This window comes from Rhea americana, unplaced genomic scaffold (genome assembly GCF_003343005.1).
Source record: "Rhea americana isolate MKP2758 unplaced genomic scaffold, rheAme1 scaffold_82, whole genome shotgun sequence".
NCBI classification, from domain to species: domain Eukaryota; kingdom Metazoa; phylum Chordata; class Aves; order Rheiformes; family Rheidae; genus Rhea; species Rhea americana.
The window spans coordinates 1737470-1750288 of NW_028187001.1; the positions used below are offsets into that span (position 1 = coordinate 1737470).

A 12819-nucleotide genomic window follows, 5' to 3' on the forward strand; every position below is an offset into this window, starting at 1 on the left:
ACATGACATTCATGTGGGGTTTTTTTTTGTTGTTTTTTTTTCCTTCTTTAATTGACATCCTTCTAAGTATAGTAAGGTACATTACTGGAAGTCAGACTATGTTTTCTTCTTGTGTATCAAGATCAGCAGAAAAGGCAGTGCTGCAGTAGGCCATGGGTTTACAGAAGCCTTTGCTGTAAAAAGATTTACATGTGTTTGGAACAGTTAAATTTTAACAAATAGCTTTGAGAATGATCAGAAGAAATGAAATATGACTTACTCTTAAAATGATTCATAAGAAGTAATTAGTGTGAAAGCACAAAAATAAAATCAATCTGTGATGATGTGACTCTGACTATATACAACAAACTATTTACTAAGAAGATACTTTTATATATAGATGCTTGTCATAATACGATTTTCAAAATCCATCTTACAGTATACATGTTTTGGATGCTGTAAATCCTTGTTTTCTATTTTTTTTTCTAATGGGTATCCAAACTTGAGCTTGGCTATACATTTTTTTTTWAATATTTTAAAAAATAGTATTAGTTTCTTGCGTGCGGTTTCTTGATGAATGTTTAAGTCATTAACATGCAATTTGTTTAGAAAAATCTCAGCTGGCCTTATTGACTTTGACTATGGAATTACCTACCTTCATATCCAAAGTATTATAATAATTATAATGTAATACTTCAGATGCCCATCTCCTCTCCCATTCTCTTGCATATGATAGATAGTCAAATAAAGCGGAGACTAACAACACAGAAATGCCTTCTGACTCACGTTTTGCCCAGAAGTATGAAATGTGATTGCCTTTAATCTTGATTAAATTAACWTGCTTAACTACAAGTATCAGTGCAGAAAACACCTATTTTTTAAATCATCCACAATATTTGGTCTTGATTTTTCAGGRAAATATATTCTGCAAACTTACGAACTTTTACTCATTTCCTAAATAACACACACTTTTTGGTCAGACTTGATAGAGACTGAGTTGGTAATAGAGGGAAAGACTTGAGTTCGCTATGGGAAAGGAGTTTGGAAAAGAAAACTGCTTACAGCTAAGCYATATAGTTGCTTTTATTTTTTTTTAACCTATTTATTTTATATCTTTGTTATAGCATGCAGCTCAGTTGGTTAGAGCGTGGTGCTGCWAATGCCAAGGCCACGGGTTCAATCCCCGTATGGGCTATGCTGAGGGTTGGAGTAAGTGACCTCCAGAGGTCCCTTCCAGCCTTACCATTCTATGATCTCATGCACACAGAAATCCAGATGCATGCATGCATTCCTTTTTTGGTCAGTTGAAAGAAAATTTTTGATCTTGATCATTTAATTTTAGATGAGAATTTCCATAGAATACAAAGGAGATAAGATTGATTCAATGCAAATTCATCTAGTTCTATTAAAAAAAAAAGAAAAAGTGATACTTGATATTACCAAGTTGATTCTCGCATATCGTTTATCTCTTGTAGAAGAGACTGCTGATTGGGAAAAGGAACTACAGCAAGAGCTTCAGGAATATGAGGTGGTGACAGAATCAGAAAAACGTGATGACAACTGGGACAAAGAAATAGAAGAAATGCTGCAAGAAGAAAATTGAGCATTTTCATGAAATCACTATAACTCTAAACATTTTCTAAAAGCTGACATGAAATTCTGCTTTCATATTTTGCTTACGAAAGATCTTCAAACAACATGAAAGAATTTAAAACCATTATAATTCCATATAGGGATATAACYAGTATTGCTGTTCTTTATATGAGCATTTTCTTCACCATTCTTTTAAAAGAAAAAGAAAAGAAAATGAGAGGCACTACAGATTACAAGTAATAATTAAAAGTGGTAAGATTACTACAGGAAGCAAGAGTTTAGTGTGAGGCATTCTTAGGTGGCCAAGAAGTTCTACAGGAACACTTTTAAACTGAAGAATCTCAATTTAAGTTTGTCCGCAGCCTTCTGTTTGGGGTGTAAAATTGGATGTTGTAAATAACTTAGTCCTTGAAAGTAATGATATTTCATCACATTTGCACTCTCCCTGTATGATCTGTAAATGTGTACCATTTATTAAGGTACTTGTAACTAGTAGCTTTTGTTTGTATTTAAGTTTCTTAACATATGTAGCCAAAGAATTTATATAAAATCCTATCAGAATAACTTCTGATAGTGTGTTTAAAAAAATACTAATTCAGACTCCAAAAGAAGTACAGATTTGTTATTGATCAGGTGATATATCTGGCAAATATTTACACATTTAAAAACAAGAATAGTTCCTGCTTGATTTAACCTGTTGTTTTTGTTATGCCATATCTCAGATGTGGCCTTTCCCCACAAAGAGAGATAGTTCAGTGCATTCTTTCTTCAAAAGATTGTTGTATTTCCATTTAATTTTGCTGTCAGCATGAGAGCAAATTAAATGTTTCTCCTTATTTTAACTGCTGAAAAATATAAAACTTTGGCTGGTTTGGACTTCTTTATTAAATACTATAGATATGTATAAAATTGGTTTGTTTCTTTGAAGTGAGGGCAGGGTGAGGGGCRAACATGCTAAAATACGTCTGACTATGGCTGGATACTTCAGACTTGTGCATATTTCAAAAATATACTTTGTCACAGTACATAAGTCATGAAATATAAATACAAAGTTTTCTGTAAAAGATTTTTTGATCCTTATTAGACATCTGGATGTTAAATGTAGTTTTCCCATTAAATGAGTACCTTGATGTATATAAATGAAAATTTAATGTTCTATTTGTCATCCATTCCATAAACTTCTGTAATAAGACACCTGTAAGAGTCTAAGTATGAAGGGAAATGGGTAAAATGAAGTGGACCTGTGGAGCACAATTGAATTACGTGAAAGTTATATGCAGTAAGTTCTGTTCACATTGGCAATGCTCCCTTACTAGTTCTGTTCTTATTAGCATTGCTCCCATCCTAGTCTGTTCAGGCTTCAAAATGGACCAGTTCTTCCAAATTTCTTAATTTGGAATTTACTGAACACCTTTGCATTTTTTCTCATTTTAAAAAGAAAAAAAAAAAAAAGGATAGAACCTACTTTTACATTTGTTTTTCTACAATACTCTCCATTCTTGAACCAGGGAGCCAATAAGGATCCATGGAGTACTTCAGAGAATGTGTTTAAAAAAAAAAGAGAGAGAGTAAAAGCTTACATATGCCAAGTACCTATCTCATATAAAACTTCTGAAATCTGCACTTGTTTGGATTTTTTTCAACATGCTTGTAGTTCAGTGACTGCTGAGATATGGCATAACAAATCCTTTAATTCAGGAATTGTATTTTTCTATTGTTGATAATTACAAATTTTCTATCAATATGAACAATAAATTGCCTTGAAGTATATAGAATTTGATTTTTCCCTATAAGAGATTAACATCCAAACCTGGACTGCTGGGAACATTGGGAGAAGGACCTCATGAGTTTGCTTGTACTGCCAAAATGCTGTCCTTATATGATTTCTGATAATGAGATTTCACTGGCACTGTCACATTGCAGGAGAAATCCATGTACTTGATAATTTTCCCATGAAAAGTTATATTGATAAGTAAGTTTGCTGTGTAAATGTAGATTTGTTGAACAGAAAAGCAGTGATATTTTGGGGGAAGAGCTAAGCTGGTTTTTTCAAGGAGCCATTTGATCAGTGTAGACTAGAATCTAACTAGAAAACACAAGTGCAACTAAATGTAAAAGCACCAAGAACAAAAATCAAAGTTTGGGTAGAAACTGATGGATTTCTGGCACATAACAAATAATTTTCATAGCCAAACTTGAGTGATTTACTAATAGGTATATAATTTGGATATTATTACCTAATTTCAAATCATTTGCTGTTTCCATGTTTGCTTATTGCAGTATTGCTGTTCAAGGCAACCAGTCATCATGTCCATACAGGTTTTTATTTTCATAGTCATGGAAGACTTTGTCCAAATAGAGAAAAATTATAATGTTTTGTTTGTCTAAAATCAGATATAAAAATAGATTCAGTTGGCCTGGTGGGATGATGCACAATCCGGACTGTAGGACAGGACCTAAATTTGTAAAATATTGCCAGTAACATAGATTAAAGGGATTCCAAACAGTAAACGTGAAAGTGTCCTTTGAAGTTCAAGTAACATAAGGTGGGAAAAATCTGAGATACCTATGGCTCTTCACATATTGGAACTTTTTTAGTGCCTGCTCATGGCATTAGAAAATCCTTGTGGATATTGCAAGAGCTCATACACGCACATACACGTACACACTGGTTCTTTCTTAGCGTAACAGACAGGTGTGTCGTATCCAAGTTARTATGAAAAGGAATAGTTCATAAGATAATATGAATTATTAAGCTTTTGCTGTTCATTAAGTCAGTCTGATGGAAAGGGAATAGAAGTCAAGGAGACAAAGTGGTGGCAATGACATGGTACTTGGTGGATTTTCCTGAAGTACAGAAAGTTTGGTCAAACTTGTGACTCYCTTTTTGTATAAGGTTGTTATTCCAGGAATGTCTTTTCATTAGCATGTGACCCAAAGACAAGGTTTCCTGCCCTTAGTTCTTAATCTTGTTCTCTGACTTCATTCATCTCATTTTGTAGTGTCTTCTAAAATTTTCCAAAAAATAAAATTCATAAAGTGACCTAGGGGCCACGCAACACTATGCAGTCAAGCAGGTGAAAGGGTCTTGATGACATCATTTTGCAGAAGACTTTTGTAAAGAGGCTGAAAAGATYATTGCTGTAACTACTCAGTCAACAGTCATCCCTTGAGAATGGAAAATAACCAAGCAACTTTAACTGTCGTTACTTTAAGAAAGAACCACTTAAAACAGTCTCTATTAGAAACTTGGACAGAAAGCCCTCCTATATTTTTCATCATGGAAAATGAATTGTATTAGACTTGCATATTTTTGGCTTTTCTAATTACTGGTCTTTGTTACCATACATTTCCTCAACAACAGCTTATCTTGAGCACAATCTGTTTTAAACTTTTTCRCTTTTAAGGTTTACTTTCCCTTCTAGTTAACAGATGTGATAGAAGTCATGTGGTAAAATAAGAGGTTGTTCAGGAGCTCTTTGTATTTTAGAATTAATTAAAGGCCACAAACATTAAACCTGTTACATTCATAAAAATCAGACTATCCAAAGCTTAATATTTACTTTTACATTTTCACAAATACAGCTGCTTACAGATTTAAGCTGGACTAAGCTATTGTCTATGTATTATGCAATTTGATACAACATTTGACACAACTCTTAAAAGCAAGGGAATCCTCTTCTGATAGTGGACGTTTTCCCTGGTTGGCTCAGAGCTSAGTATCACTTTTCCAAATGTCTGCTTTCTTTAAAACCAACCTRATCATTTCTTATGTTTTCAAATTCATGACCTGCTTGCTTGAATTCAGCAGAGCTAGGTGCACAGAGCCTTTATATCAAACTTCATCTTTCTTTTCATGTAATCATAGCCTATATAAATGGTTTTATATGTATARCTCCTATAAAAGATATTTCCTACATACAGTTTGTTTACTAAGTCTCTCTGAAAGCAAATGTACTTAAAAAAAAAAACCCAGCCCACTAAATATTTTTACATTTTAAAAGGCAGTAATATAACAAGGCTGAATCTGATTGAGCTCTGAGACTTAAAGTCTCTGTTTTCAAAAATCATCTTAATATTTTCAAGTCTGCTTACTTGCTTGTAACTTGGAAAACATTTGTAATCCTGCATAGTTTTCTGGTCTTTCCAGTGGCTTTAATTTAATTTGGTGTGACAAGTGTCTAACAGTCCTAATTGCTTATGCATAGGTAGAGGGTCTGTGCTCAATTTTTGCAACAAGTTGAGCATAGGTTAWACCTTCATGTTCACAGTAAATTTCATAGGCCTTTGTATCCCAAATGTGTTTTAATAATACATTTCATTCACATAAATAAGTATGCTGGCATTTTCTTACCAACATCATTCTAAGCACTGAGACTGGGTACACACTGAAGTGCAACAAAACAACTACAGTAAGAAATCCAGAACAAAACCAAAAGAAATAAGGAGTGGATCTGAATAGCAGGAATATAATAGCAAACTATAAATAGAACACAAGAGAAAATGCAGTTTAAAATATCAAGGAAAAGCAAACAAAAAAAGATTGTTAGCAAGTTTTCTCAGAAGATAGTAATTTTGCAGAGTTGAGAAACTGGAAAGAGGTTACTAGAAAGCCATTTAGGTAATCTCAGAACAGTGAAGCAGCTTTCTTCTGAAATACTGACATCCTTGGTTATTGTGTGCACCCAAGCATCCTTCTCAACTATTTGTTTGCTGGTCCAGTTGCTATTGGTTAATACACTTACGTGATTTTTGATTCAATTATCTGTTTGGAGGTGGAGAGATCATAAAAGCTTGTTTTTTTTTTTTTTTTTTTTTTTTTGGAAAAAAAACAGTAGTAGAATGTTCCCCTGTGTTTTATTCAACTATTTGAGTTTGATTCAACTGTTCATAGTTATTTGCTAGAAAAAACCTAACTGAAGCTTTCTATTTCCTGAATTGTTTCTATAAACAATTTGTCACTTCAGCTGGCTCATAAAGCTGGTTTTCCCCTTGCTATTTGATATATTTGTATTTGCCTAGTGGGGCTCTGTACATAGTGTTGAAGCACAGCATGTCAATTTTAATCTCATACATTTAAAGAATAACACTACGTACAGAAGCTTATCACCTGCCCATAGGATGCATCCTTGAACTGTGGGGCTGTCAAAGATTTCTGACTTTTTCTTTGTAAAAGCTGTTATAAAAAGGCAAATGAAGAGTATCATCTAGCTACTTACTAATGCACTGACAAGCAACGGCAGCCAGGTCGGGCCCTGGGTGCGTGTGCTGTGTCTAGGCTCTCGCTGTAGAATTCGAGCATGAGAACAGCACTGGTAATGGACTGTGGTTTCATTCAGCAGAAGCTTAGAAGAAAGAGGCATTGTATGGCCTGGTGTAATGTGACTSGGTGAGTGTTGCCTGATATTGTTACGATAACAGTTGTACGGTAGCCTTAAACARTCTTATCTGTTTGTGGATTTTTCTTCTGAACTATAAAATTTCAATGTTTTTTTCCTTAGTTATAAACATGATTTGTTTATTTTGGAGTTCCATTTTTTTAAACAGACTGGTAACAGTGAATGATTTTTTGCTATATTTTCTTTGTATTATATTGAAGTTAATTATTTCAAAAACAGCGCTGATGCAATTTCTGTAAAACATAAAAGATGTGCTGGTCTTCATTTTCTTCTCAGTATAGCCAAAGATTGCATGGTCTTCATATATGTATATATAAATGCACAGTCACGTGTATTTTTGTGTCTAAATATATTGCAAAAATCACAATGTATTTTCCCTTCCAGCTATTATTTTAAACTCGAAACTACTGCAAGAGGAGGAACAACCAAAATAATTATCATTAGTTTGTCACTGTCAATTTTAATGAGATACTGAACTATGCAGAAATTTTCTTGAAGAATGAATCATATACTTCATTTCATAAAAGTRTGGTTTCCATTATGGGAGGGATTGTGAATGCTTTCCTTTGCTAGCTCAGGGATTCATGAGGCTATGACAAACCTCTCCAGATATAATTAGGAGTTATGCCTAACCTAAGACTACATGGTCAGAAAGGTTACTGTTTTTCAATTTGAGTGGTTCTAACAAAATAAGAAAAGACAAAATAACGCACTTAGTTAAGGGCTACATATAAAAGTAGAATARTAAAAGATTTGATGCCTGCTTTGATATATGGTACTGTAAAGAAAACAATGCTTRGTGTGGATTTAATTGCATACATGCACAAAATACTAATTCTGCAATTGCTATTGTCTGTTCTCTTAAGCTATGGTTTTCATTGCAAAAGTGAAGGTTTCAGAGCCAGGCAAAACTACTGGTTCTCTGCATTTCCTATTCTTCCTGAGAAATGAACTGAATTTCAAATAATGGCCAGAGAGTAGATTGATTACATCTAACTTCTTATTCCCTGTACTTCAGAAAAGTTTTAATGCTGGCTGTGTGCCCTTACAAGACTTTGATGCCTGCAATTTAAACATCAAACAGTTTTGCTTTTGCTGTATCATCATCAACATGCATCCTGCATCTTGTATAACAAGACTTTCAAGCCCATCACGTTGGGTGGATGAAAAGTACTATTTTAAGAGCTTCATTGAGGTAGACGAGAAGTCTCTGTATGTATTTAATGCAGATTTGGAAACAGCTCTCTCTCTTGGTGGGATGCGGAGTCAAAGAATTAGTGGGAACGTAAATGAAAGAGCTGGAACCATTGCCTTTGCAGACAAAAATACTGGAGCACAGGAACATTAGGGCAGAGTAACTTGTATAATGACCTCACTTCTGGTCTCTCTGGCTGTGTCAATGCTAGTCAGTTAAGCAATGTCTGAGCACATGCTAAAATTTGAATGCTTATGGTGTTAAATTGTTAGAAAGACCCTTAACAAATTTTTGGCCTGAGGCAATTGTTATCATCTCCCTCAGTTCCTGGCCCTTAAGTTAGTGTGGGCCAGGCACTATTTCCAGAAGAGGTGGCCTGGCTACCTGGTTTTTGAGGCCGAAAGTTTAGTGGTATGATAGGGAATGGTCTGCATCCAGTTGGTCTCAACATCACAGAACAATCACAAGCAGATTTCACTCACTGCTGGGAGCATGGATTGTGGCTTCTGATTCCAGTATTGGCTGGTGTTAAAAAATGACAAAAGAAATGTTGCATTAAGCAGAGCAGGATTAGTCAGATCCACAGACTGATCTTAGTCGTGAGTGATCAAAGATTTGCCTTCAGAACCTAATGAATGACATCTGTGTTCTCTTTCACATTACATTTGCTTGAACCTGTACCTGGCTATGATTCCTACCCAGATGAATGTCCAATTCATTTTTTAAACTCGTTTCTGACTTCACTGGTTTTATGGGGTGTTGCATTTTTTGATGTGTGAAGGGGAAACAKCTTTTTGTTTTACATGTGCCACCTTTTAATTTAACTTAATTCTGTGATATAAAGGAAATCATGAGATCTTGACTTTGTCACTCYTGTTTTCAAAAAGGGCAAGAAGGAGGACCCAGGCAACTACWGGCCAGTCAGCTTCACCTCCATCCCTGGAAAGGTGATGGAACAGCCATGTCCCACTTGCTACTTTTATAAGACAAATAGTTTCAGATTYTTCAGTCATGTTTTATAGGAATTTTTCTATGCCCCTAATAATATTTGCCAATTTTGTTTTAGAACTCATTTAACTTCAGCATTCTTTTTGTGGGATGGAGGTGTGACATATGGAACAAATATGTAGGAAGATGCACCACCCAGCTGACACATGCTAAATTTTTCTGTATTACTTCTCATCTCCTTGTGTATCCTGGCATCTTGTTTGCTTTTATTTACAACTATACACTAAGCCAGTACGTGCATACATCAGCGTGCACATTTGAACCCAGGCCAATTTCCCTACTTGCCATCATTTAAATTTAGTATCCTGTGAAGTACAAGAACAGTAATTTTTTTGTCACCCCCCACCTTCATTTTCATTTTTGATGGGTCATCTTATGAAAAGTAACACTGGAGGAATTCAACTTTCTKTTCAGTACCAAGGAGAAAGTATTACAAGAAAAATGCTGATTAATGAAATTTTGGTGAAAGTAATCAGAATAGTAATCACAATGAAGAGGACAAAACTAAAGTTGGTGCTGTAGTTTAACAGTTTCCTGACTGCCTTGCATTTAATAATAATGTATCATAGAATCACAGAATCATAGAATCAGTARGGTTGGAAGGGACCTCTGGAGATCATCTAGTCCAACCTCTGCTCAAGCAGGGTCACCTAGAGCATGTTAGACAGGGTTGCATCCAGGCAGGCCTTGAAGATCTCCAGAGAAAGAGACTCCACAAATATTATCCTTATTTCATTGTTTCCTCATTGTCATAGTCTAGATTTGTAAACATCTTGTTCTCGTTATCACTGTAGGATTCTTACTGATGTGTTTAAAAATATATTGAAGCAATCATTTTTTACTATATTGTCCCCATCCTAAATTCTGGAGGCAATGAAGCACTTGGGAAGTTTCAGATTGACTGCTTATGTGTAGAGAGTTCGTGAAGTTAGGATATCTTTTAGTCTGRTAATAGTACAGGCATAACTTAAATGTATTTGGAAAAAATGGATTTGCCTGAAAATATATAAAAAGTGAATTACTAAAGATATTTAAAAGATATATTAATTCAAAAAATGAACCAATTTTCCTAAAATTTTGTCYTCCTGCACTTTAAAACACAAGACCACTATTTTTGGTGGTCTTACAGGAAATGCTTATTAGAAGTGGCCATTTCGGTGGAACAGCTGCTTGACTGCTCCTAGTTTATTAATCTGAATTCATCCCTAATACTTGGTATCACCAGGAAAGTCATTAATATGGTATATTTGCAAGTGGGTTCCTGACCTCACAGGAGTGGATATTAATTCCCAGTATTAGTAGTATAAAGCGCATACACTTTGCTATAAAGTGCATTTTTAAAGAAAAATAATTCACTGAAACATGTAAACACAGTGATAACTACTTCTGTTGCAAGCATAAATTTAACTGAAAATACTATAAGTTTTTACTTAATCCATTTTCACATCTGTATTCTTCTCAGGACAATAATTCAGCAAGCATTYGTTGCATCCTTGGATCTATAACTAAGTTTGTAAGCTGATGTTACTTCTCTCAAGATGCTTACATCAGCTGTCCTCAGAAACTACTAAACCTGCTTAAAAACTGACTTGCTAGGGAGCTGTATTTTTCTTCACAAAATAATTATAATTGCTCTCTGTCATTGTAGCAGCAGAAAAAAACATCTGCCAATTTAAGTGTGAAAAGAAGTACTGCTGGAAGTATGTTCTCCAACATCTGATACTATTTGACATAATGGCTTCATGCATACTTTTACTGAACGATACATGCTAACTTGTTTGGCATCCAACTTCACCAAAGCAGGCCTTATAATGAATTTCATTAAAGATTTAAAACAAGAAAGAATTGTGCAATTCTGTCTTTTTTCCTAAGTAGCTCAAATGTATAATTTCCTTCTTCCTTCTCTTCTTGCACAAAGGATCTACTCAGGGAAGGGGAGGAAAGGAGCGAGAGTAATTTATTTTGAGATATATATACATACACACACACACATATATATACATACACATACAGACAGGCGTGTGTGTGTGTGTGTATACATAGACTTTCAAATAATGCTTAGGAGAAATTACAGTAATCTTAAAACCTTTAAGGTTTGCATGAGCCCTTCTAGGATAAACAGGAGCATATTTGGATGGACTTCTTGCTCCTCTCAACAGAAGAGATGCATGGGAGAGATTTTGAAACATGAACATTCAGAAGTAGGAGGGKAGGATCCTTTTTTCCTTTTTCCAAGAATGATACCACTATTATGGATGTTTGTAAAAGAACAAGTCTTATTTGGGGATAAAAAGCCTCACACAATAATCAAAATGATACCCCCCAAATATAAAATTTTCTTCTTGAAATTAGCAATTGGATAGTTCTTAAAAAGAATAGATTTAGGATGTAAGGACAGAAACAATTTAAGCAGCTATTGCCTCACAAAAGTTATTTCAGTCAAGATAAACACCCACTCTACCTATTTTCTTGAGGTAATAAGCATTTAATGATTTTTAGTGTGATGCTTCTATTTAGTAACTACAGAAAAGAACATAAATACTTCCCTTGAGTTTTGAAGGGGATAAGTTTATTTTCCTGCAAACCAGGAACGTATGCATTTCCAAGCTCTGTGTTTGTCATGTCTCAGTTTTATGTTAAGTTTTTCTACAAAACTCTCCTAGAAGAACACGACCCGTACGTGCTTATGAAAGTGACGGCTGGTTGAGGGACTTCACGCGTGCCTCGGCAACGTCCGTCTTTCTTTTAGCATACGCGGCCGCCGTGCCTCCCTCTGAAGCGGTACCTGAAGCACAGCCACCTTCCCGGGGGCAGAAGCCACGCGCAGAGCAGAGCGGGTTGGCTAGGGCGAGGTACTTTCGGTGCTAGCATACTGCCGTCTTCGCGGGCAGGGCTAAGGAGCTGAAGCGATTTCTGCAGCTGTACCGGTCCACGAGGAGCCGCAGTCCCGGCCGTGGCTACACGCGCAGGGGGCCTGCCCGAAACGCTTCCTGGCGCCCTTCTGACTGAGGTCCTCCCCCTCCTTTAGGAGAACCAGGTCACGCGGACCAGGACGGCACCGCCGGAGGCACCGCGAACGCTCCCTCCCCCGGACCAGCCCGGCCGTCTCCCGCCCCGCCCCGCCCCGCGAGCGCCTTCGGCCGCCACGACTACAGCTCCCGGCTCCCCCTGCGGCAGACTCGACTACCGCCCCCGGCATGCCCCGTGCGCGCTGCGACGCGGCGGCCTGCGGCGCTGCGCAGAGCACGCTGGGAAACGTAGTGCGTTTCGCCCTGGGGCGCCCGAGGCTGGCTTCTTCACCCCTGCGGCCCCAGCACGGCCGGGGGAAGGGGGGGGGAGGGAGGAGCAAACAGCCCACGTGGTGCGGAACGCCGCGTGGCTATTGGCTGCGGTCGGGAGAAGGGGCGGGCCCTCGGGGAGCGCTTCCGGTGTCCCTCGGTTCGGCAGCTTGTTTGGATGCTGCCGTCACATCATGGCGACGCGCGGAGCGGAGGCAGCGCGCGGAGGAGGCAGCAGCAGCGGCGGCAGCGCGGCGGCGGCGGCGGCACATAGCCGGAGCCAGAGCGGCGAGGCGGCGGCGGCGGCGGCCGCCCCCTGCGGCAGTCCTGAGGTAACGGTGGCGGCGCGCGGTCGGGGCCGTAGGGC

The 12819-nt window shown here is 37.4% G+C and overlaps 2 protein-coding genes across 2 annotated transcripts in view; both read left to right on the plus strand.

Annotated features, from left to right (window-relative positions):
* SYAP1 (synapse associated protein 1) overlaps positions 1–9028 on the plus strand; it is a 29965-nt gene extending 20937 nt beyond the window's left edge. Inside the window, exon 9 of the mRNA XM_085323145.1 lies at positions 1455–9028. Coding sequence (XP_085179271.1) covers positions 1455–1582 — 128 coding nt within the window. The 3' untranslated portion in view covers positions 1583–9028. The remainder of the gene's footprint in view (positions 1–1454) is intronic.
* A 3574-nt stretch (positions 9029–12602) lies between these two features.
* TXLNG (taxilin gamma) overlaps positions 12603–12819 on the plus strand; it is a 25295-nt gene continuing 25078 nt past the window's right edge. Inside the window, exon 1 of the mRNA XM_085323118.1 lies at positions 12603–12784. Coding sequence (XP_085179244.1) covers positions 12647–12784 — 138 coding nt within the window. The 5' untranslated portion in view covers positions 12603–12646. The remainder of the gene's footprint in view (positions 12785–12819) is intronic.